We start from the raw sequence: 25,778 nt of genomic DNA, 5'->3' as shown, positions 1-25,778 counted from the left end.
AAGTCAAAACTGATTAAAGGTAGTACAAAATAAAAATAAAATTACTGATATTGATTAGCTATCTCACTTGTAAGCATGTGAAAACTTGTAAATAAAAAATTTAGAAGAGAATTATCCAAAAAAAGTTATCTTTAAGTAGCTGTACAAAGGGGTTTTGATTCAATTCTGAATACAATGCATCTTGATCAATGTCATTTTTCTCCCATCTCTCCCAACCCCATCCATCCTATCAGTGTTCCTAGTTCCATTTTTCACATATGTGCATTGAATATTATGATTGCATTCTCCTCCCCTCTCTCTCTTCATTTTTCTGCCTCCTTTTCCTTGGTATCACCTGCCTGACCCTTCAAGAACCAGCTTCCTGGTATTCATTTTGTTAGAGGGTAAGTTACTTTAAAGAGGTTATACACCATACAAAGTCTACCCTGTGTATACTTTAGTTAATACATTTATGTGTATATGCATATATACACATATGAGCCTGTGTATGTTGACATATCTATATTTATAAATTACATCTAACTTCTGTATATGGGAGAAAATATGCATCCTTTGTCTGTTGGTTTTAAATTCCAGTCTTCTTCTAACCTTACTAAATATGTGACTTTTGAAAAATGATGTACTTTTTCTGAAGCCCATTTTGTCTCTCTCAGGAATGGAGTACTTTTTTCTAATAAGGGTCATTTCTATATTTATATCATTATTTGAGGGCCATAAAATTATCAATACGCATAGATGGGCTGTTGGCAGATTACAAGAAACTCATTTCTGTTCCATCATGTATCAAATGAGGGTGTGTGTGGGCTTGAACTTAGGGCCTGAGCACTGTCTAAGCTTTTTTGCTCAAGGCTATTGCTCAACCACTTGAGCCACAGCTTTCCTTTGGGCGTTTTTTTGGTTTTGTTTTGTTGTTGAAGATACGAGTCTCTCACAGGCTTTCCTGCCATGCTGGCTTCAGATCTCCTCAGATATCAGCCACCTCCCAGCCATGTCCCCAATGGTTTTCAGCTAGAAGTCCTCCACTCTTGTGTGGTATTATCTCAAAATTCTGTAGTGACAGGTTCATGAGGAAGGTAACATCTGGAGGTATAAAGCCATCATCCGTGGTTTGTTCTTCAACTCCAGCCTTCTTTCCCTCTTTCCCCATGACCTCTGATGCCTTGAGAATTCTGGCTTGTTCTTTCTCATTTCCTGACCATGACCTTCTGATGTCAACTTCAATCAATACATTTGGTCCTTGAGTTTTAATTTTTGGCTATACTAGGGACTGAAATTAGAGCTTTGCACTTTCCAGGCAGGTATTCTACCTCTTGAGCTATACTCCCCTACCCTGGCCATGTTTGCTCATGTATTCATAGCACTTGGCCAGCATCTAGCTTTCCAAGGTGACCCTGTCCTCTTTGGCCTCCATCTCTCTGGTAGTTCTTAATTTCCCTAGGTTTCTCTTCACCTGGTGTGCCTAAACACATAATCTCTTTACAGTTCATTCTATGCAAGTGAGGGGTATGTCAGTCTTAGCACCTTCTACTAAACTGTCATCATTTAAGACCACCATCTTGGGACTTCAGGTTCATATGACAAATTTCTCCCTGAGATTGCTACTGGATTTTCTACAATGTTCAAAATGCGACATAGAATCCTATGTTGGAACTTACTCTTCCTTCTCTGCTATCCCATCATCAAAGTCAGAGACCTGGGGTTAGCCCAGATTCTTGCCCTTCTTCCTCTGACCAGGTCACTCTGACCACACTGGCCCTTTCCACCCCATTCTTCTTGACATTTCTTTGACCTAGACTTTTATATTTTCCCCTTATTTGGGAAAGCTTCTTCAATGATCTCTGCCTCCTACCTTGTTGGCTCTCCAGTTTATTATCATGCTGAAGACTAATCTTTTTCTTCTTCTTTTTGATGGCACTTGGTTTTGAACTCAGGGCATCAGGCTTGCTAGGTAGGGTTGCTCTGCCATATGAGCCATACTCATAGCCCTAGATTATATTCATCTTAATTAGATTCCAGAAATCTCTTATGTTACTAGATGCTGTGACAACTTCCCACATCTCAGTAATTGAATATAAGAGAAGTTTATTTCTCACTCCTAAATTTAGGATTGGTTACTGTGCAGTGACTCTGAGATCTAGGTCCTTTCCATCGTGTGGCTCTGCAATCTCTGGGGACCTTGACGTCTAACTTCTAAATGGAGAAACCCAGCAAAATTTGGGGTTGTTTTTTATGAGCCACATTGTAGGTTGCAAGAACACAGACATAGAGCTCTATCTAGCTAGAAAAAGCAAGGGGAAGCAAGAGTGCTGGGAAATAGAGCTCTTGGCAGTACGGCAGTAAGGGAACAAAGGGGAGAGCCCTAAATCTCTGACATGGAGATCATTCTAAAGCTAAGATGTTGCTGCTATTCCCTACTCAAAAACCATTCAGTAGTCACTGTGATGCTTGTAAGATCAGGACAGACTGTGAGCATGAATATTATAGGCAGAGGAAGCAGATACCATCAGGTACCTCTACTTCTGTTTATAATCTCCAAATCTTACTCCAACCCTTTTACCCAAACCCAGGTGGCAACTATAGTTGGCCACCAGTTTGAAGTTTCCTAAGGACATCACGTTTGCTTTGAATTTGTTCAGGCTGACTTTCGGCTACTAGCTTTTAGAGGGAGTGAGTACTAGCTTCAGCCTTAACTGTAGCTATATGCTTCAATGATGTTGAAATGCATTTTAATTTGAAATATCATATATTACTTTGTTGTTTTTCTCCCTCAAGGATTTTAGAAGCTGTATTTTTTAGGGGAGGGGGAAATCCTAGGGCTTGAATTCAGTGCCTGGGTGCTATCCCTGAGCTTTTTTCACTCAAGACTAGTGCTCTACCACTTGAGCCAAAGCTCCACTTCTGGCTTTTGGCTGGCAAATTGGAGAAAAGAGTCTCAGACTTTTCCTACCATGGCTGACTTTGAACCACAGTCTTCAGATCTTAGTCTCCTGAATAGCTAGGCATATAGGCAGGAGCTACTGGTGCCTAGCTAAAAACATTTTTGATTTGTTGTCTCAATCATGTCTGCTCATTACTCAAACTAAACTCAGGTGCCCATTCCTCCAGGAAATCCTCTCCTAAGGGGATTTGGGTGACTCCCCTGCATATCGTCCTCAGTCCAGAGGCCTATGCAGTCCCTACACTCGGCTATATCAGTGTTCTGGGGCAAGGACATGGTCCATGCCAGGTGTCCTCATAGACTGAGACTAACAACACTGATTTCACTTGGTATCTTGTTAGAAATGCAGATTCCCAGTGTAGAATCAGAGACTGCAGGAGGGACCCAACAATTTCTGTCCTTGTAGGCTCCCTGGGGGAGTGGTGGTACAGCAAGCACTAAGGAAGTGGACCACTGGTCTCAGCTGTCTCTGTAACTGGCCAGGTCTGACCCACAATCTCTGTGTATTACATGAAATGAACTCGAGTCCTCTACCCTGGAAGCCATCTTGATATCCTAGGTTGCATGAGAAGCCACTCTATTATGTCTGCTTTATACCTTGTGACTGGACCCCTCCCACCCCATGCTGCAGTGGAACTACAGGCAGTGGCATCATCCTTCAGGATGAGGATACCATGGGCTTCACGTTTCCTGTGCTTCTTCCAGCTGCAGAGCAGGGGCTCAGCCAGTGTGGCTTCAGGCCACACTGAAAAAGAATGACAAGAAAAAGAATGACAAGTTTCTTCCTTCCCTGGAATTCAGTTCTGAGAGATAGTCAGGAAAGACTGTAGACAAATAATTATATACATATATGTGTGTGTGTGTGTGTGTGTGTGTATGTGTGTCTGTATTTGTTGTCAGAGTGATGTACAAAGGGGTTACAGTTTCATACGTAAGTCAGTGAGTACATTTCTTTTCAAACTGGTTACCTCCTCCCTCATTTTTCTCCCCACTTCCCTTCTCCCCATCTCCCTCCCCCATAAATAATGATATTTTATACATGTAAAATTTCAGAGAGGACATATCTATGGTAGGAGTTTGAATTTCATTCCATAGATTTAGGGAGCACCACCGGAGAAGGATATTTAGGTTGGGGAATGTCTTACATATTTTTAAGAGATCACCCTGGCTGCCATGCATTCATTTATTGTTTATTTATTTTTTATGCTTGTACCGAGGGTGTGAACTCAGGATCTGGGCTCTGTCCCTTAGCTTTTTCGTTGAAGGCTGGTGCTTTCCCACCTGAACCACAGCTCTACTTCCAGCTTTTTGGTGGTTAATTGGAGGTAAGAGTATCATGGACTTTCTGGCCCGGGCTAACTTTGAACTCTGATCCTCAGATCTCAGCCTTCTGAGTAGTTTGGATTATAGGCATGAGCCACTGGCACCCAGCTTGTGAAGTTTTCTTTATAAATAAGTTGGGGGGGGAGCAGAGTGGAGGCAGGGAAAGCCAGCTTGGAGGTTAGGGGAATACCCAGTGGACATGGAGACAGCACTGGGAGCATGGTGTTTGGTCCTAGGGATCTTGGAGTCAGCTGCTCATATCCAAAGTTCTGTCCATCGTAATAGACATGTGGCTTTGAGCAAGTCACCACACCTTTCCAAGCCCCAATGCCACATCTGTAAGAGGGGGCACTGTTACATGAACCTCATAGGTTTGCTAAGAACTCTCAATAAGTGAATGTAGGTAAGACACAGGTTCCCACAGTGTGAGGCCTTGTTGTTGTTGCATCGGTAGTATTGTCTTTGACTAGAGGATATAATGCATTTAGAATACCTCTGCAGGTATTGGAACTTGAGGGAGAGGGAAATCAGGAAAGACTTCTAGTTCATTACTAGTGTTCTTTGATAAAATGGAAAAACAGAGGAGGAGCAGGTTTGGGATGGGGGAGAGGGTGTTAAAAGTCTAGCTGAATAGGGTAGGTGAGAGAAGCCTAGAAAATGTCCAAGAAGAGATGTTATACACGATTAAATTATGAGTTTGGGGTTCAAAGAAGATCTCAAGGCCAGAGGCACTTGTGTTGGGACTTGGGACATGAATCTCAGAGTGTGCAGATGGGGAAGGGGAGAGTGCTTGAGGAAGAATGTGGGCCCCCCTCTCTCTAAGGACGAGCAGAAGCACACCTGGGAAGAGCAGCATATGGGAGGTGGTGGGACCTAGGAGAAGGTGGCCAGTGAGTTCCAATGTAGGCCATGGTTCAGACAAGCAAGATGTAAATATGAAGTAGATGATTGACCTCAGCAGGGTAAAGGTCAATCCCAGAAGGGGTGGATAGAATGTTACTTCAGTGGATGGCTAGAATAATCCTTTCCTTAAGTACCAACTAGAAAAGATGACCTGTATGCTCTCCTTAATGCCCACCAGGAATTAGACGAGGAGATCTCCACGGACCACAGTGAAGACAGCCTTCTCACACTGCATATTACAGAATAGCAAAGTGCTCGCCAGGCTGCTTGGTCCTTGTGCCCAGGAACACACAGACACTTTCTGCCTTTCCTCTAGCACTGAGTTTTAGCAATCATCATTATAAGGTGACCAAACCAATGTGGAAAAAAGTATGTCTGAAATGGAGGATAAAATTTTTCCAATGACCCTATAGTTTGGCATGGCTGTGCCACGTCTGGGAGTGCTGGAACAGGAATGGCATTTCTGTGACCTCCTCAGAGCACACCATTGCATGTGGTTTTCCTCTGTTACCAAGCGCAAGGCCGTGGCAGACCCAGTCCCTGTCTCAAGCTTTGGTGGGCAATGCAATCCCCAGGCAGCCTGTGAAGTACCTGTGCTGGGCTCCAACCCTGGAATTTCTGCTTTAGTGGCCAGGTTGGGACCATAAATTATGATTGCATTTCCAACAAACCTCCCCTTCCCACTTCTACAGGGGACCCCAGGACCCCCCCTCAACAACCTCCATTCTAGATGGTTCACTCACCAGAGCAGGGATGGGGTTTCCCCGTGTCCTCTGACTGGGGAAGAGGCACTCATACCATTTATAATGCCATTTATAATACATGTATAAGCGACAGGGACTAAATATCCCTTTGATGGCTTGCTCCCTCAGGACTCAGGAATGGGGTGAGTGCAGTAACTGAGGGTCAGTAAGAGATGGACAGCCATGCTGATTATATGGTTATTTGCTTCCTTGGTCACTTAAAAAAATAAATTTTGAGACACTCATCTCTTCTTGTAACCTTGCAGACTTCAAATTCTCCATCCTCTACCTGACCCCATTGCTACCTGCTGGGATGTGCCACCATACCTAGCTTATTTATTTAGTAATTTTAAAACTTTCTTTTAGTTCTGAAGTTTGAACTCAGGGCCTTGCACATGCTAAACAAGCATTCTACTACTCGAGCTGTGCTCTTGGTCCCTTTCATTACCTCAGAGACCTCTGATTTGCTATTTTGCGGCCTCTGAAGTTCTAGGCAGCTCTTCCACCGAGCTGGACTCTACACAGAGCTTTTGAAGGCAAAGTGGCCGTGTTCGTTTGTTTTCAGCTGCTATAACAAAATGGCTGAGGCCATTCATTTATAAAGACTAGAAGTGGAGTTCAAGACCATAGCACTGGTATCCAGAGAGGGTTCCCCACCAAGCTGGTGTTTGTAACAGACTCACTTGCAAGATAGCTCATCACCCTATTAATTCACAGATACATGAATCTATTTATGAGAACCGAGCTAACCACATGACCTAACTGTGGGGATCAAATTTTAATATGAGATTTTTTTTTTTTTTGGTAGCTGTTCTAGAGCTTGAACTCAGCGCCTGGGTGTTGTCCCTGAACTTTATTTTGCTCAAGGCTAGTGCTCTACCACTTGAGCCACAGCTGTACTTCAGGCTTTGTAGTGGTTAATTGTTGATAAGACTCTCATGGACTTTCCTTCCTGGAAACTGGCGATCCTTGGATCTCAGACTCCTGAGTAGCTAGGATCACAGGTGTGATCCATTGGTGCCTGACTTCACAAGTTTTGATGAGGACATTTAAACCATAGCAGGTCAGGAGCCATCTATGGACATTTTGCTTTCTTCTTGAACCAGTCCTAACTTTACAGGGGTTTTCTTCTGCACTGGGACTATGTGAGAGTCCTTCAAACCATTTGGTTCAGGTGTCCATCTTATTTCCTTCCTTCCTTCCTTCCTTCCTTCCTTCCTTCCTTCCTTCCTTCCTTCCTTCCTTCCTTCCTTCCTTCCTCCCTCCCTCCCTCCCTCCCCTCCTTTTTAAATTTTCTTTTGAACTCAGGACCTCAAGCTATTGCTCAGCTTCTTCCTTAATGCCTCTAAGTTTGGTTTTATGCTGGTTAATTGCAGATGGAATATCTCAGACTTCTCTGCCTAGTTTGGCTTTTTGAACCACAATCCTCTGGATCTCAGGTGTGAGCATCAGACTGGCAACTTTGTGAGAATGTGGGCATTGCTTTTGGTAGAGAGACCCATAGAGACACAGATGATTTCGTGTGACACGACTTGCTGGGATCTATTTTCCCTGGATAAGGCCAGTCCTTTTCTCCTCTTTCCAGAGTTAGAGGAAGTGGGGTGGGCCCTTGGCACATGGCTTTGGGGAGATGGAATTCGTTCATGTTCGGTCAGAGGGAAATGAATGTCGGTGGCCACATCTTGTGGAGCAGAGCGCACACATCTTCTGGCTGGGGACCCAGCTCCCTCACTGCGCCTGCCTCTGCCTCGCCTCGCCTCCCACAACACAGAGCCTTCTTTCTTCCCAAGGAAAAGCGACTCTTTCATAGCCTCGGGGAGGCAAAGGAAATGGAAAGTCCCAGCGCATCCTGAGCCCCTCTCCAGGCAGGAGGGCCCTCTGCTTCCTTTGCCTGCCTGTCTGAAGGTCAGATCCTGGGGAAGCAGCAGTGCTTCAGAGGCTGCAGACAGTTTCCAGAGGATGGGGGTGGGGTGCAGGGTGAGCCCCTTGAGCTGAGCCCTTAGTCTGGTCCCTGTGTGAGCCAAGAGCCTGGGGCACGCCCTCTCCTCCCTGTCTGCAGCCCCAAAGCAGAGTGGGGCTTAGCAGGGGCTTTTCTGAGACGCTGTGGAGCTCAGCCCCTGCTGGCTGCACATTCCTGCTTGGGGGGAGGAGGAGGGATTCCAGTATTTACTGTGAACACTGTTTTCCTGTGTCTGCATTGACTGGGTGTTAAATTCTTCCAGATTTCTGGCTCTGAGGCTTCAGCTTCAATGGGTAGAAATAAGTTTAGGGCGGCCGCCAAGGGAGCCCAGAGCGTTGGCCTGGGCCCTCCCTTCCTGCAGCTTTCGATGTGTGGCTGGCAATCTGGGTCAGGGCTGCTAGGCAGGGGCTTCCAGCCCGGGAGGGGTTGGTTGTGGTCTAGACTCACCAAGGTTTGGGTTTTCACATTTCCCACCCTAGAGGGCAAAAGTTAGCTTTGCTCCTTTTGGAAGGCTTGCAGGAATGAGGGGAAGCTGAGTATTTGAAGGTCAGGGCTGGCAGTATTTTGTTGATGTTGTATAAACTCGGGAGTTGGGCTCATAAGGAATTCATTTGGTGGGATGTTGGGAAATCTTAGTACATTCCAGTTCCTGGGGCCGGGTAGGCCCAGAGGGCTTTGGGACACGCAGACCGCCAGTACTGGGAGACCCTGCCCTGCACACCCAGGAAACAGGTGTGGAGGGCCAAGGTAACAAGGGGACTAGCCTGGCTCCTGAAATCGCTTTCCTCGAAGTTAGGAACCAGGCAGAGGTGACCTGTAATTACTGCCACCTCTGAAGGAGATGGCTGGGGGTCACCTTAGCACTACTGGGGACAGAGGGGACTTTTTAAAATTAAGTACTGACCAAGAGCTGGGGGCATGGATTAGGAGGTAGGATGCCTACCCAGCAAGCTCAAGAGTCTGAGTTAAAACCTCAGTACCACCCAAATAAATAAATATAGATTAATCAGTCAATAATTAGCCAATTAATGAATTGATTAGCTAGATAATTAGCTAATCAATTAGTAAATTAATAAAATGTTGATCAATCAGTCATGTTAAAGACACAGTACACTTCAGACAATTGAAAAGATTACTTCAAAGATAAAAGATGATGTTCTAGGTCCACCATACCCAACAAATATCTTCTTCATGCTTGAGTTCTAGAGTGATGAGTGAGTCAGGGAAAATTCTCAGGGACCCTGTGAGAACTCCGATGAGACCCCAGGCTCCAGGCTGACCTCCCACAGTCGAGCAGGGCCCAGAGGCAGGTGGAGACCGTAAGCTCACTGTGCGCTAGTGTTCTTAAACCCTTGAGCCTCTTTAATAGTCATGTTGTGTGTGTGTGTGTGTGTGTGTGTGTGTGTGTGTGTGTACATGCATGTGGAAAGGGAAAAGGGTGATTGTTAGCAACCTTTCTGACTTGAAGGTCTAGGCAGACTTCAAGGTTCATGCAGTGATGTTGGATAAATAGTCCTATGATAGCCTTTTTTTAAGCTTTTCTTTTTTATAGCTAGTACTGGGACTGGAACTCATAAACTTGGGCTCTTATTTAGCTTGTTCAGTCAAGTCTGGTGCTCTGCCACTTGAGCCACACCTCCACTTCTGGCTTTTTGCTGTCTAATTGAGGATCAGAGTCTCTTAGGTTTGTCTGCTTAGGCTGGCATTGAATGGCAATTCTCACATCTCAGCCTTCTGAGAAGCTAGATTAGAGGTATGAGCCACCAGTTTACATGGGTATTTGATCTCAGTACTTTGACAGTCACTTCCATACAAGAACATTTTATTGTTCTTCAGAAGAAAAATCACAAACTCATAGCATTCTATACCTATCAAGCAAAGTGTGAGGCAAGCACTCGAAGGCCATTCCCGAGCCTGTTCCTCACACTGCAACCCCTTTCTCACATCTATAACCCCGCCGGCCACATTGGAATGTCCACCGTGTCTACAGAGCCTTGTCCAAATGGCTTTGCTAGAAGGGCACCTTCATTTCCATAGTAGGTAAGAGGCCTAAGTCCCTTACTTACCCACTTTTACTTCTAGCAGAACAAGCGTAATCTCCTCTGGAAATGGAAGTGGACTGGAGAAAAGATAAGTTACCCAGTGAGCTTTCTCCTAATGCTGCCAAAGGTGGAAGCTCTGCCTCAGCTTCAGGTTCCTTGGACCATCTGATGTAAGGGTGCTGCACTGGTCTTCTCTTGCTTTGTAATGAATGAGTACAAAATTTAGTTGCTTAAACAAATGCTTTTATTTCATAAGTTTTATGGTTCAGAGATCTAGGTGTGCCTCACCAGCTGTATCTGTCTCAGAAACTCTCCTGGAGGTTCCAGCCAGTTTGGGCTGGGGCTGTGGCCTCATCTGAAGGTTCAATGGGAGGAGACTTAATTCCCGAGTTCCTTCACTTGGTCACTTCAGGTCTTTATAGGCTCCTGAATCCATGGCCTCAGTTTCTTGCTGACTGTTGATTGAGAACTCCCCTCATTTCCTTGTCACATGATGTTCATAATAGCAGCTCTTGTCCCTCAGAATGAACTACAAAGAACATACATCAGATAGCACCCAAGATGGGAGACAAAGTCTTTTTTGAGTGGTGGGGATTGAACTCAGTCAGGTCTTTGCACTTGCTAGGGAAGTGCTTACCCTGAGCCATATGTCCAAGCCTCTTTTCTCATTGGTTATTTTTGAGGTAGAGTTTTGCTTTATGGTTGGACAGGGCTATGCTGCAGTCTTCCTACTCTAGCTGCCCCATGTTGCTGGGGATGGCAGTACATACCACTGTGCCTGGCCATTGTGTATCCCATTGTGAGATGGGATAGCAGCTGCCTGCCATAGCACTGAAAACACTGGTTGAGATGAAGTCTCAAATCCACCCCCCCAAATAGCTCGGCTTACTTATGCTGCTGTGCCTAAGTAAGAGAAAGTTGAAGTTTTATAACCTAGTATCTCCAAAGCCACTTCCTTTCATGTTGACTGCATTCTGTTTCTTAGAAGTGAAATTCCTAGATGCAGGGAAGGGAATTTCACAAGGATGTGATGAGCAGGAGGTGAGATCAGTGGGAGCTGGTTGCAGACTACCTGTCACAGGCCTTAGCCCCCAACTGCTGCTGAATGTATGTTTGGCCTGTGGGCCTTGCTACCCATGCTTCTAATAAGCCCTGAGACCTGAGAGGCAGTGGGAAATGAATTCCAGGCTTTCCACTACTCTTCCTGGGAGGTAGAATCCCTCCTTAGCATAGCTTTCCCAAGGGGTAAATACTTTCTAGACTATTTACACTCTGTCCCATCCCACCTTCACCAAGGTACAAACTTGATCCCCGTGCTTATACCAGCTACCCCCAGTCTTTGGTCTGGGCCACTCTCTGAATAATATAACATTTCTATAGTCTCCGGTGGTCATCTCATCCTCACCCTTGGCAGTGATGTTATTTAACTTTCTTGTAACCAAAACAAGATGGGGTCATCAACAACAGAGCAAAATTTATTCTGATAGTTCAGGGTTCTTGTCTTTACCACGAAAGGCAACCATTTTGAGGCTCCTTATGGGTCACAAAATATTTTCTCCCACATTAATTGGGTCAGCCTTCACCGCTCATGAGGCAGACGTTGCCCGACTTGGACGTGAGTCGACAATCAAGATCATGTGAGAATTGCTCCAAGATAGGACACAGAGAAGTAAAGCAGAATGTTCAAACTATCTTTCCTAACTCCAAATTCTCTGCTCCACCCCGAGTCCCTTGTAACATTGTTTGCATATCTTAAGTCCCAGTTTATTCCACTAGGAATCCTGGGAGAGTTCTTGGCCCTGTTTTATTTTGTTAAACCATTATAGACCAGAGCTGAAAGGACCTGAGAGGAGAGAAAGAATGTGGCTGAGATTAGGGATATCAAAACTGGAGTAGGTGTGGGGAGGAGATCAGGTACACAGCAGGCACAGTTGGTGACTTTGAACAGTTGCACAGGTGCAAGTGTGTAAATTGTATCATGTGCACGCATGTGCACATATTCATAGACTTTTCATGCCAAGGACTATGTGAACATCCTGCTAATGGCTGTGCATGTCCATGTGCATCTGTGCAATATGTGACACCAAGGGGCCACAGATGCCCCAAAGCTGCCTGGCTCAGGAGCAGCTCTGCAGAGGATTCTATTGGTGAGCAGATGGCAAAAACAGGACTCTAGGGACCTGAAATATGGTGTGGGTGGGGTGAGATGGATGGTATGGGGAACAACTGTGTCTTTTGATCTCCTGCTCCATATCCCTTCCTCAATTTTCTGCTTAGTGGTTCATTTTGGGCAAGATGAATTTTGTCATTAATTTTTCCAGGCTTGAACTGTTGACCATATTGTTTTGGCTCTGTGGGGGATGTGGCCATTATGCATATAGCAGTAATAGCAGCCCCTGGTAAAAGGCTCTTACCATTGGCTCTACCCTGGGTTCGATGCGTGTTATAAATCATCTCATTAAATCTTGATGACACTCAAAGGAGCATGAGTGCCTGTCATTGTCTCTTGTTTTATAGGGGAGAACTTTTAGACTTGTAAGATTTCCACAACTAAGTTCCTAGACTATCCTGAACTTATGCTTAAAACTCTGACTTGTATTTCATTCAAAGCAGTCTTATTGCATTGAGGACCTTGGGGAACTCTCCTCTCAGTTGCTCCCTGGGAGAGTAAGAGGAGGCTCATTTCCCCTGTGGCCCTCTGACTGGCCTCTGCTGGTGAGAGGCCTTCTACATGTCATTCCCCGTGAAGGGCCTGTTCCCCTATGCTAAAAATATTCAATGCCTCCCTCTACCATGTTGAGGAGAGACACATTAGAACCTTTGTTGTTGAGTGAGTTGGATTTCTGACTCAACAAAAACTCCTTTTGTTAGAACTTCATAATTTCCTGGCACATTACCACACATACTTTCTCTGTGGCTAGCAGTTATGTTCCATTGTATACTCTTTGTGTATATTTGTGCCTAGAATGATTCACTTGAATCTAATAATAACAGATATCGTCTTAATTTTGAGTGACCTATTTTGTGACCTCCAAGGAGTGGAGCCTTGCTGTTTGCACTGTATTTATTTGTTTATTTTGGGGGCAATTTTTTTGAAACTCAAAGCTTTGACAGAACTTGAGTCAAGCTTCCAGTTTTTTGACTTTAGTTTTGTTTTTTGTTTTTTAATTAGGTCTCATAGTTTTGCTGAGGTCCCACCTGAATTGCAGTGATTTTATTACATCTATGACACAGCTGGGATGTTAGACATACACCATCATACCTCATGTATTAGTTGAGATAGGAGTCTCACTAACTTGTTGCCTGGGCTGGCTTGGAACTGTTAAATTCTTGCCTTTGATTGTAGGGTCAGGGTTTATATATTCCACTCTGTATTCTCTCTAGAACTAACCACCTTTGTTACATCCCATTTTTATTTATTCCACTTTACATCCTGCTTCCTGGACCTCTGGTAAAATAAGCAGCACCAGGGATTTGCAAGACCTTTCTGCTGGGAGGGATGAGGAAGCAAACAGAACAAGGTAAGCAAGTGTGGCCATAGGTTTTGACCATGGTCAGTCCTGTTCAGGGCCAACCTGAGGCCATGGTCTTGGAAGGAGATTCAAAAAGAGCAGAGGGCTCAGGCCATATGTAGAAATTTACAATCATTATGAGAGAAGAAAACACAGGAATGGGGAAAAGGGCTACAATTCCTGACAACACAGGGCACCCAAGTGACTTATTTTTTGATGTTGCCAAGATTTGGCCATGGTTCACAGGAGGAGGGGAGTGAGCTGTATACTGGTCCAGTGGAGAATGGAAATGAAAGTGTGGAGGAAAAGTGGAGAAGGCTTCAGCTGCAATTTAGCATGTTTAGTTCACATGGATTTTTGCCTGTTAGACAGGGTTTCAATTTAACCTCTCAGCAGAGCCCAAATCTTGGACTGTTGTGTCTGAAAGTCTTTGAATTGGTGCTGTCTCCTGTGGTGTGCCCTCCACTTCCCCTGTGGTGTCTCAGAGTGTTTTCAGAAGCGTTCCCCATAAGGGAAGTGTTCCAGTCACGTTTTACACATGTGGGAAAAATAAAAATCTGAGAATGAGAGAGAGAGAGACAGAGCGCAAAGGCAAGTTATTTACCATGTATGTAAGCAGGCGCAGGCTCATAATCTGCTTGTAATTTTGAGGCTGTTTAAGGGAATTAGAAGGGTGATGGTGGTGGAGTAAAAGAGAAAGTTGAAGGTAAGCAATATTGAAATAAACTGCATCTGTGAATAGTGATTGAAAAACTAAATTCACTGAAAGCTGTTGAATAACAGGGGATGTGGAAAGTGAGAGCACTCAGGAGATCAATCTGGTTGAAATACCATATATGCATGTGTGAAATACTATGATGAAATCCCTTTGAACAAATAGCATACATAAACCAATGACAGGGATGTAAAACAGGTCTTGCCTTGGGGACACTAGTGGAAGGAGGAGAGGGTAAACAGAGCCAGAGGAAGGAGAATGGAGGAGGTCAAAACCTTTATGTACATGTTGGATAATAGAACAATAAAGCTTGTTGTAATTTTTTTGGAAAGGGTGAGTGAAAAGGAAGGGGAATGATGGAGTATGAGTCTGATCAAGGTACAGTGTATGCATACATGGGGAAACCCCTAACTGAAGTGAATAAAAAATGTGGGGGAGGTAAAAACTCAGTAAGAAGCCACCTAAGGTTTGAACTCACCTAAGGTTTGCCCTATTTCTAGGATCATGTCCCATGTCTTAAAGTTAAACTTTTAGTCAAGTCAGTGAGTTCAAGATTTTCAAGTTTCCTGTGTAAGTGGGTAGCTCTGTGATGACTGCATTCCCAGTATCCTTGGATACCTAAGGCAATGGCAGTGTCTTCCATTTATCTAATGAGGAAGAGTCTCATGGACTTTCCTGTCCTCACATCTCAGCCTCCTGAGTACCTGGGATTGTAGGTACGAGCCACCAGTACCCAGTAATTCTGATGCTTTTTAACTCCTTCCCTGACCCTTTGATGATGGGATGGAAACCAGAGTACTTTTGCTACAAAGTCCTTCTACCTTGCTTTAGTGTTGAGCCATAAATCTGTTGTCATTTCTGTCCTTATCATTAGTGGGTTGCACTGGAATAATTAGGCCATTTTGGAGCTGGTAGCCCAGAACTGTAGAGACCATAGTGCTTCTTTTGCTCATGAAGATAAGGCTGAAGGAAGACGGAACTCACCTCATAGTGTTGAGACAAAGTGGCTTTGGCAGTGCCGAGATCTGTGGAAGACTGGAAACTTTTGGCAGCCAACATTTTCTGAACACTTTGAAAGAGGATAATAAAACCAGGAGTTCATCAGTGTGTTCTCCATGTTGAAAGACACACACTGCTCAGAGTGGCTGACCTTGGAAACACCTTACAATCTCCAAGTGGAAGAAGAACTGTAGTCTCTGAAGTGATTAATGACGTGAAAACATACAACGATAGAGCAAAAATGATCAATTCAAAAGGATCTATACACTTTAGGGATCGTGTAAACACATGGTGAGACTAATAGTTGTGTGATAATTATTAGGATTATATGATTTTTTAAAAAATATGTATTTTAGGGTTTCTATGAAGCTGGTCTGTAATTGCCATTGTGAGAACACATACAGATGCCTACAGCAAAATGTTGATACATATTTGGATGGCGAGGACATAAGCAGCATGTTTATGTTTACCATGTTGGCTATTGTTAATGTGACACATGGCCTGAATTGTTTTGCTCAGCATGGTGGTGTGTTGACTCACCATTTCTAATAGTCGGATGGGGCTGACCATGTGTGGGAAGCAGATGGTCCTGTGCTTGTGGGATAGGTAGTCCCCATCACGCCCATCTTTTAATTTTGATGGTGCTTAGTATCCATCTTCAAGCTCTCCTTTTTTTCCTTCACCCCCAATTCTGCATCTTCCTTTTGTTTCATTCCCATTTTGTGAATGATCCTAGTATGCCATTTATTGCTGGATATGAAGGAAGCATGAACAAACACAGGAACAAACACAGTTATTAAACTCTTTGATTTTCTTCTTTTTTTAGCTTGGTAGGTAACTCATTTTATTTATTTATTTATTGCCAGTCCTGGGGCTTGAACTCAGGGCCTAAGCACTGCGCCTGGCTTCTTTTTACTCAAGGCTAGCACTCTACCACTTGAGCCACAGTGCCACTTCTGGCTTTTTCTATATATATGGTACTGAAGAATCAAACCCAGGGCTTCATGTTTACAAGGCAAGCACTCTATGACTAGGCCATATTCCCAGCCTGGTAATTCATTTTAATGATGGTTGGACTGTGGAAAAATCACCCCAGGCAACTGAGAGCTTGATTTAATTGTAGTTGTACAAGGTGCAAGGTATGGCATAGGTATTTTCTCATATATTGTCAGGAACTGGGACAACTATGTGTTAGCAGGGTTACATTGTATCTTAGGCTGATGGAATAATTAATTCCTATAGAAGGTGACTATTTTATTTTTTTGCTTCTACAAAAAAATCTCAAATGCAAGTCAGTCTCTTCAAAGCCAATATTGGCTTGGATTCCTAGTGCTTTGAACATTTGAGAAGAAGGTGGCTTGGACCATTGACAGAGGCTAGTCCTGAGAAATGACTGGCTGTTCCCCCTATGTGTCCTGTGGGTTTACAAGGTCCTCAGTTTTCTAGGTCAGCAGGACTTCCTTTTTCTGATTGATTAGACATAGTGTGGCCACACATTTCCACAGTCCCATTGCTTGTGACCCAGCTGTCAGACAGAGAGAAGAGCCCTAAGCACAAATTGCTTCAATCTTTGGCTTCCTGAATATAAGGTTGTAGAGCTGTTTCTCCTTCCTTCCTTCCTTCCTTCCTTCCTTCCTTCCTTCCTTCCTTCCTTCCTTCCTTCCTTCCTTCCTCCTTCCTTCCTTCCTTCCTTCCTTCCTCCTTCCTTCCTTCCTTCCTTCCTTCCTTCCTTCCTTCCTTCCTTCCTTCCTTCCTTCCTTCCTTCCTTCCTTCTTCCTTTTCTTCCTTCCTCCCTCCCTCCCTCCCCTCTTTCCTTCCCTCCCTCCCTCCCCCTCTTTTTTTTTTTTTTTTTGCCAGTCCCAGCTGGGCCTTGGACTCAGGGCCTGAGCACTGTCCCTGGCTTCTTTTTGCTCAAGGATAGCACTCTGCCACTTGAGCCACAGTGCCACTTCTGGCCATTTTCTATATATGTGGTGCTGGGGAGTCGAACCCACAGCTTCATGTATACGAGGCCAGCGCTCTTGCCACTAGGCCATATTTCCAGCCCTCTCCTCTTTCTTTTATTGGTTGTGGGGGCTTGAACTCACTGCCTGGCACTAAACCTGAGCTCTTTTGCTCAAGGGTAGCACTGTACAACTTTGAGCCACAGCTCCACTTCTGGTTTTCTGGTGGTTAATTGTAGCTAAGAGTCTCACCAGGAACTTTCTGCCTTGGCTGGCTTGGAACTGTGATCCTCAGATCTCAGCCTCCTGATTATGAGCTTGCTTCTTTCTAGCTTTCCCATTTGGCTACCCAATTGATATGCAAGTCTGCTCTGAATGGTACTTGGGAAGAAATGGCTGAAGAGCTCTCCTTTAGCTATGCTTGTCTTGCTCTAGAGATTAAAATTTTAGATTTGAAAGTCTATAGGCAATATGGCTATACCTGTGCCATAGAAGTCTTTGTTTTATTTAGACCTTAACATAGGGATTAAATATTTATGATTGAATATTCCTTGAATAAACATACACACAGATGTGTGTGTATGTGTGTGTGTTTGCACGCGTGCATGTGTGTGCATCAGTATTGGGGCTTGAACTCAGGGCTTCACACTTGGCTTTTTGATCAAGGCTGGTGCTCTATCACTTGAGCCACACATCCACTTTCAGATTTTTGGAGCCGAGTGTCCACAGACTTTCCTGCCTGGCACTGGTTTTAAGCTGCAATTCTCACATCTCAACCTTCTGAGTAGCTAGCATAGCAGGTATGAGCTCCCAGCTCGCTAGGCTGCCTCTTCTCTTCCTGTGAATGTGTTGGTGTGGGGAGAGGCAACAGTGAAGAGAAGTGAGATATAGGCAGGGATTTCCTCTTCTTTCCTGAAAGACCGTCTTGTGTCTCCAACCCTCATTTCCTTTGCTTAATAGTTCTACAATTCCCAATACTCCTCAGCACCAGGGGCTTGAAAGACACGCCCAGCCATCACCTCAGGTGCGGTCAGTCTGGAACCCAGCAGCAGCAAAAGTTTCCATTGGGTGTTGCCGACCCAGGGACTAGTGAAGTAGAGTGATGATAAGGTGAGGAGCTGGGTGAGTGTGTGATTAGTGTATCCCAGACCGGAAATGGAGGGAGCTTATTCGGCACAGGGGTGTGGCAGGCTCTCTGGGATCTCTAGCTGGGATCTCTGGGATCTCAAGGCCCATAAAGTACACACTGCATTAAGTTGATTGAGGCCTAGATTAGTATCTCTGGATATCAGAGACAAGCTTTCTGAGACACTTCTAGCCCTAAAGGCAGCTTCCTCTTCTGACCAAAATAAACAAGGAGTGGCTAGAAGGCAGGGGAGGAAATAGAAGGCTGAAGAAGAGAAAATACTGAAGATGAGATGAGCCTTTGCATCAGGCTCCTGGGAAGAAAAGTGATTGCTTCTAGGACAGACAAGACACTTAGACGTAGTACAGGGAAGAGTCTGACTGATGGGTCTGGAAGGTTTTGTGGGACTCAAGTTGAACACAGAGGAATGAGTTAAAGGAATCATAGCTATGCATTTAGAAACTTCATCCTTCTATCATATTAGTATAGAATATTCCTGAAGCTTGTAGTTCCACCACAAGGGCTGGAGGACATTATTTCAGAATCCATCCAGTGATCAATTGGTTTCTAGTCTCATGAGATGCATTGCCCAACAAATGAATGAATGAATGATCCACGAGTAAAGGAGATTAGAAGATACTGCAGTCATTCAGTCTTTTCAAACACCTGTTGACATCTTTTCAAAGATGACTTCAAACTTGACTGAAGGCTTGAAATCTTGCACAAGTTAGATCCTGTGCACGATGACTGTAGGGATAAACAATCAATTTGGTTATATTTGGAGGCTCTTGTTGTGGGCGTTTATTTCTATTTTTATTTGTGGTATTGGGACTTTGAACTCAGGGCTTCAAGTTTGCTAGGTGAATGCACTATCACTTCCCCACACTCCCTGCTCTTTTCCTTTCAGGTTGTTTTGTTGTTGCTGTTGTTCAGATAATGTCATATGATTTTATTATTATTATTATTATTATTTTCCCAAGCCTGCTTTGGATCTTGATTCTTCTGTCTCTGTCTTCTGAGTAGCTGAGTAGCATCATCTCTGACCTGTTTTCTTTTAAGCAACATATGAAAATCTTACATGATATGGTACACAGTATAGGAAACCCTGAATTAAGGTAACATCTACCAGCCAGGTGACCATGGCTCATGCTGAGATCTAAAGGACGGAGATTCAAGACTGACTTGAGGAAAAAGTTCACTAGACTTCATATCCAAAATAACCAGCAAAAAAAACAAGGCTGGGCACAGGTTGAGCAAGTAGGCTTTGTAAACCCAAAGCCCAGAGTTCAAACCTCCCCATAAAAATATAGTATTTACCATAATATGCAAAGAAACAGCACTATTTCCACAGGGTTAGGGCAGAATGTCTGAGTGGGGTTGACTTGTGCCAATACCCTAATCCATCAGCCCTGACTAGAACCCACAAAATCCCTCTGTCAGATGGTTTCCTGAGATAAGGCTGCAGTGTGGCCACAGACAGAGTGAGATCATTAGTTTTGCATGAGAATCTCATTGGCAGCCACTTTCTTTAGCCTCAGGCTATAAGCCATTGGTTCTCTGCCTCCTCTGGTCTGGTTGGTTCTGTGCTGGCAGGTAGTGACTGAGGAAGAGCTACTTGGCCCTTTTAGATGTTTAAAGGCCATGGAGATTCAGGAATGGATATACAGAATAAGTAATTCTTGAATGAAGGCCAGTGTTTTAGAATGGCAAAAGGATTGAAAAGGTCTTTTTGTCACTGATCTCTAAGTAGACAACATCTTTTTTGGAGAGGTGCTACTATGGCTTGAACTTAGAGCTCTGTACTCTCTCTTAGCTTTTGCTCTCAAGGCTGAGGCTCTACATCTTGAGCCACACATCCACTTCTGGGTACTTGCTGGTTAATTGGAGATAAGAATCTCACAGATTTTTTTCTTCCCTGGCTGGCTTTTTTGAACCTCTATCCTTAGATTTTAGCCTCCTGAGTAGGTAAGATTACAAATATGACATGCCAGAACCTGGCTAATAGTAGTATAACATTTTAGCCATTTTCTAAAATTTAGTTTTCAGAATATAAGGTTACAAGCTTTGCTGCACATCAGAATCACCTAGGAATCTTTAAAGCACGTGTGTGTGTGTGTGTGTGTGTGTGTGTGTGTGTGTATACTTAAAATCAGGGCTCTGAGCTCTTGCTCACCTTGCTTTCTCACTGTTGGTGCTCTGTCACTTGAGCCATGCCTCTTGTCTCAATTTTTGCTGGTTAATTGGAGAAAATGAGTCACTTTTTTTCTATCTGGGCTGGTTTTGAATGGTGATCCTTAGATCCCAGCCTCCTGAGTTGCTAAGATTACAGATGTGAGCCAATGGGCCTGGTGTCTATTGCTATTTACAAAAAAATCCAGGGTACCTCGTGCATTTTGAGTCAATCTCAAACTGTCCATGCTATAGACTTGTCTAGTTTCATAGACCCTGCTGCTGCAGGCATGATCAGTCTCCCATTGTATATCATGGCCCACCAGTCACACGGAGTGCCGTGAGGTGTGATATGGGCTGCCCTTAGACACAGTGGTGTTGGAGCATATTTATTAAGAATTGGGGTTCTCTGATTCTTCAGTTCAACAACAAGAAACAGAAGCAAGGATGAAAGAAGTGATCCCAAATCTCCCCCCACCTGGCATGCTTGACTTAGTCTTATTTTATACCTGGGGGAAGCGTATATCCAAGAGCTCTGCAAATCTGGAAGATGAGTTGTCTTTCACTGGAGGCGGGCAGGCGTGGGGGTGGGGTGACCACTTAAATGGCCTTTCTGCTATAGAGGCTGGAACTCAGAGTCTCAGGCTCTTGCTCAGCTTCATTGCTCATGGTCACATCTCTAGTTTAACATTTTTGCTAGTTAATCAGAGATAGAAACTTTACTGACTCGGCTGGCCTTGAGTTATGATCCTCCCACGTTTCAGCTCCTGAGTAGCCAGGAGCCACTAGTGTGAGCCACTAGTGCCCAGGCAGAAGTAGATCTTAAAAAGAGAAATAGGGTATCTCAAATTCCATTTTGAAAGTGTCCCATGAGCCCAGAGCTGGTGGCGCACGTGTGTAATCCTAGTTACTCAGTCGACCTGAGGATCAGGGTTTAAAGCTAGCCCATGCAGGAAAGTCCATGAGATTCTTATCTCTAATTAATACCCAACAGCCACAAGTGGAGCTGTTGCTCAAGTCATAGAGTGAACTCAGGGCCTGGGTGCTGTCCCTTGAGCACAAGAGTTCAGGACCCAGGAGTGGCACACGCACATGCACGCACACACACATACACACACGTATCCTATGAAACTGTTTCTGGGTTAGAAGAGACTGGTGCTAGTGACTCAAGCCTGTAATCCTAGTTACTCAGGGGGCTGAGGTCTGAGCATGGAGATTTGAAGCCAGCTTGGGAAGAAAAGTCAATGAGATGCTTATCTCCAATCATCCGCAAAAAGCTGCAAGTAGAGCTGTGGCTCAAGTGGTAGAGCACCAAGCCTTGAAAAAGCTAAGGGACAGCACCCAAACCCTGAGTTCAAGACACAAGCCTTGAGTTTAAACCTTAGTACCAGTATGAAAAAAGAAACCTACTGAATCTGAGTTCCTACAGGTAGAACTCACACATCTGCTTTTACATTTAGCACTTGCTAACATTTAAGGCATGGGTGTCTGGGAACTTAGAGACACTCTGTGCCTTCCCCCTCTCCCCGCCCCCTTTTACTTTTGTGCCAGTACAGGGGCTTGAATTTAGGGCCTCAAGATCTGACTTTTTAATTACTCAAGGCTAATGCTCTACCACTTGACCCACACCTCCAGTTCCAATCGATAGCCCTTTTGCATTGGATTTTGGTATGTGACAGCATAAATGTTCTATGGAAAAAGAACTGAAAACATCTGGTCCTGTTTCCTGTGTCCAGGGAGTTGAAGGCTGCCCCAAGGCCTCCGGGAGTTGCCTTGCTTCCCCTTTGGTTTAGCTTCGTCTGTGAAGTCTCTATCCCCTGGGGGAACCAGGCAGCAGCAGGCTTTCCAGGGTAGTGCACATGCAAGCTGGAAAACCACTGACAACAGTTCCAACCACATTCCCACCTGCCTTGCTATGGGGAGCAGTGAGGTTCTGCCACTTGAGCTTGAACCTGTGGATCCTGTAGTTGATGCCTGGTAGCTGTCTCTGCCCATCTGGTCCCCAGTACCAGTGTGGGAACATGATTATATGCAGACACTTTAGAGAAAATGGCATGGCTTTAAAATGGTGATAGTCCCCCTCCCCCCTCAGTCTTCCTCTGTGGACCAACCTCCACACTGCCTGGTGGTATTCAGTTAGGAGTTCAAGTTAGGAGTTGAGGAAACCTGCCAGGTAGTCATGGCAACCTGAGTGGCTTGAGCGAGGCCGCAGTCTGCAGGCCTCAGGGCTCCACAGCCTCTTCCAGCACCCGGGAAAGCATGCCCCCTTCTCTGAGAGTGGGATCAGCTTCACCTCTTGCAGAGATCAAGGACTCCAGATCCTCAAAGAGGCTGTGCATAGCTTTCTTCACAGATCAGTTTGAAGAGGACTTGGTTTAACAAGTTTGTGTGTATATATTTTTCTCCCATAGGCGTTTGGATCTAGGACCTGGGAAAACCTATAAAAATGAGTGACAAAATAGATGCAAGAAAGTTGAAGAAAGAAGGTGAGCATGAGGGTGTTAACTTTGGAAACTTGGTTGGTTGGGGCTGGCCAACATTGGAGGGTGGGAGATGAGAGAAGGCAAGACTCCGTGGAAACTCACACTTGTCCTGGTAGAGAACACAGCATGGTTGGGAGATGCAAGAGGGTTACTGACTGTGTGTGTGTGTGTGTGTGTGTGTGTGTGTGTGTGTGTGTGTGTGTGTGTGTAATGGGGTTTGAACTCAGGACCTCATGCTTTTATCTGTTTTGCTCAAGGCTGGCACTCCACCATGTGAGTTACACCTCCACTTCTGGTTTTAGGGTGGTTAATAATTGGAGAGTCTCATATGTTTTCTTGCCTGGACTAACTTCAAACTGAAACCCTCAGATCTCAGCCCCCTGAGTATCTAGGATTATGGGCATGGGCCTTCAGCACCTGGCCCAGTTTTAGTTTTGCCTCTGCCAGCCATGTGAATGCCCTAACCCACAAGATCCTTGCATTCTGCCTTTGCATTGAGGAGACCAGGAAGAACAGGTAAGTCTGTGCATGAGAGCTCCCATGCTCCTTTTTCAGTAACAGGCAATGCCACACATTGTGTCTTCCTTGAGCAGAACACATGACTCGTGTCTGGAGGTTGGAGGCTCTTACCAGTGCATTCTTTACTGACAGATCTCTCCCCAGACAAGATCCAGGCCTTGAAGGTCCTAGAGGCAGCCTGGAGATAAGCTTGTCCTGGAGCTACAGGACTGGCTTTGCAGGCATCTCCAGTACCTAGAGAAGGTTGCCAGTGAATAAGAGGAAGTATGAGATGACCCATGACTTGATATCTGCAAAAGAACAGGTGACTGATAGGCAGAATTTCTAGCAAAGTGCACCCCCTCTCCCAACCTAGTGCCTGAGTTCAAGCATATCACTAATCAGTTGTGTGAGCTAAGTCTGCCCCAACTCATCTCATTAAAGGAGGCTGTTAACTACCTTATAAGAGTGCAGCCGAAAGGTTAACAGTGACTGCTTATGGTTTATTACAAGCCATACACTGTATTCGAAAGGCTTTACATAGAGGATCACCAAATGATTCCACATGAAAACTCTAGGGCCCATAATCCTAGCTACTCAGGAAATTGAGATCTGAGGACCATGGCTCAAAGCCAGTCTAGTAAGGAAAGTCCATGGGACTCGTATTAACCAGCAAAAACACAGAAGTGGAGGTGTGGCTCAATTGGTAGAGAGCCAATCTTGAGCAAAAAAGCCAAACGAGGGCATGAGGCCCTGAGTTCAAGCCCCAGTATGAACACACACACACGCACATACACACAATTTTATAGATGAGACAACAGTTTAATTTGTTCATGATTTACAGCTCATAAGCAAGTGTAGGGTAGAGTTCTGATGCAGCTCAGTGCAGAGCCGGAATTTTATTCTAGCTAAATGCAAGATTGGGGTGGACATAATCGGAAAGACTTCAAAATGTGGGTTTCAGTCCCCTTTCATTCTTCGAAGAAGCGAATTACCATATAGGTGAGTGTCTAAGTTGCCCTTATCTCCTTTGCTTACAGGACTCACAGAAAATATTGGACTCCCTCTGAAATTGCTTGAGAAACATGATCCTTGGCCAGCTTATGTCACATACACTTCCCCGATTGTTAAAAAACTCATCGAGAAGAGCAAAATTAGAGAAATGGAATACGCACGGATTTTAGAGGAGAGCCGGCAGCTAGCAAAGTCAAACAAGTCTTCTAGCAGTGGGCCGCTGAAGAGGGAAAAGTTGTCCGAGCCTTCTGTGGAGATGACGCTGCGGGACGCACTGTCAGAGACCATGATGACCATATGGGGTGCCTTCCCTCTGTCAGCCATGGGCTCCACCATTGCCTCAGAACCCGTGAACTTACAAGTAGAGTCCAGAGAAAACCCTAGCATCAAATACAACAAGATTATCTTCACCCAGAAACCTCTGACAAGGAAGCTTCCATACAACTCACTTCAGGCCAGCAAGGAGAAGCACGACAAGGTTTAGGCAGCAGTCAGTCGTCTACAGCCAGCCCCCGAGAACATACAGGAATTCAGTTCCATTTGCCACAAACTGAACTATGGTCTTTAAACTTGAACTTGCTCCTGATCTCCAGGAGGTCATCTGAGAGAAATCCCATACTAATTTGAGCTGCTGATTGCCAGGGTCTGGCTGTTTTAAGTGTTAGTTTCTGCATAGGTGTTTGAGCTTGACTATGAGTGTTAGTCTGAGTTCAAGTTCAGGCAGCAGACAGTAAAGTTACTTAACTCGAGACAATTTAGTAGAATTATGTAGTAGGTAAGTAAAAAGGGCAGAAAGCAAACCCACAGGTAATAATGGAGATGGCCTCTAGGGAAGTAGTTACAGCCCCTAAGGCTGGAGCCACAAAGGGAAGGTCTTGGACTTAATAAATAGGATGCTTGAAAAAAAGGCTTCTGGGCCGAAGCCCAGACTTTCTGAGTAGGGCCTTGGGGATGATGTGCTGCTCAGCTTGTGCTGGTGCTGCAGAAACCCTGGGGTGGGGTGCAGCCCCAGAGGGATGGTATCCCACCTCACCTCTGGGGGTGGGGGGGAGGAAGAGGGGGCTGGTTCTGGGAGAGTTGGAAAACCCCAGATCAGGATTCAAATGCTTCTGGGCTGAGTTGGCAGCATTGCCTGGGTGAATGAAAGGGTTGCCTAGGGGCAGCTGACAGGAAGTGTAAAGAGGGTAAACCGGAAGTAATCAGAAAGCAACCAGTAAGTTCTTTCTCCCCGCTCCAGCCAAGCAGCCCCTGCCGGCAGAGTCTGACAGAATGCAAAGCAGGATTATGGTTTGTAGATTCCCCAAGGCCAGCATTTAGATCCAAGCATACATACTACAGAAGGATGGAATTTGGAAGCCAAAAGAAAATTAGCTTAGTAGCCTGCATTGTGTAATTCTGATGCTCCTTTTG

At 44.8% G+C, this 25,778-nt stretch overlaps 1 protein-coding gene across 1 annotated transcript in view; it reads left to right on the top strand.

Moving 5' to 3' along the window:
- Positions 1 to 24,995, top strand: part of Cdrt4 (CMT1A duplicated region transcript 4) — a 31,079-nt gene extending 6,084 nt beyond the window's left edge. The window contains exons 2-3 of the mRNA XM_048366170.1: positions 22,785 to 22,859; positions 24,395 to 24,995. Coding sequence (XP_048222127.1) covers positions 22,820 to 22,859; positions 24,395 to 24,852 — 498 coding nt within the window. The 5' untranslated portion in view covers positions 22,785 to 22,819 and the 3' untranslated portion in view covers positions 24,853 to 24,995. The remainder of the gene's footprint in view (positions 1 to 22,784; positions 22,860 to 24,394) is intronic.
- The last annotated feature ends 783 nt before the right edge of the window (positions 24,996 to 25,778 follow it).

Source organism: Perognathus longimembris, chromosome 17 (assembly GCF_023159225.1).
Source record: "Perognathus longimembris pacificus isolate PPM17 chromosome 17, ASM2315922v1, whole genome shotgun sequence".
In the NCBI taxonomy this organism is placed as follows: domain Eukaryota; kingdom Metazoa; phylum Chordata; class Mammalia; order Rodentia; family Heteromyidae; genus Perognathus; species Perognathus longimembris.
The sequence above is the reverse complement of the archived record's forward strand: the minus strand, read 5'-3'. Positions and strand labels throughout refer to the sequence as shown.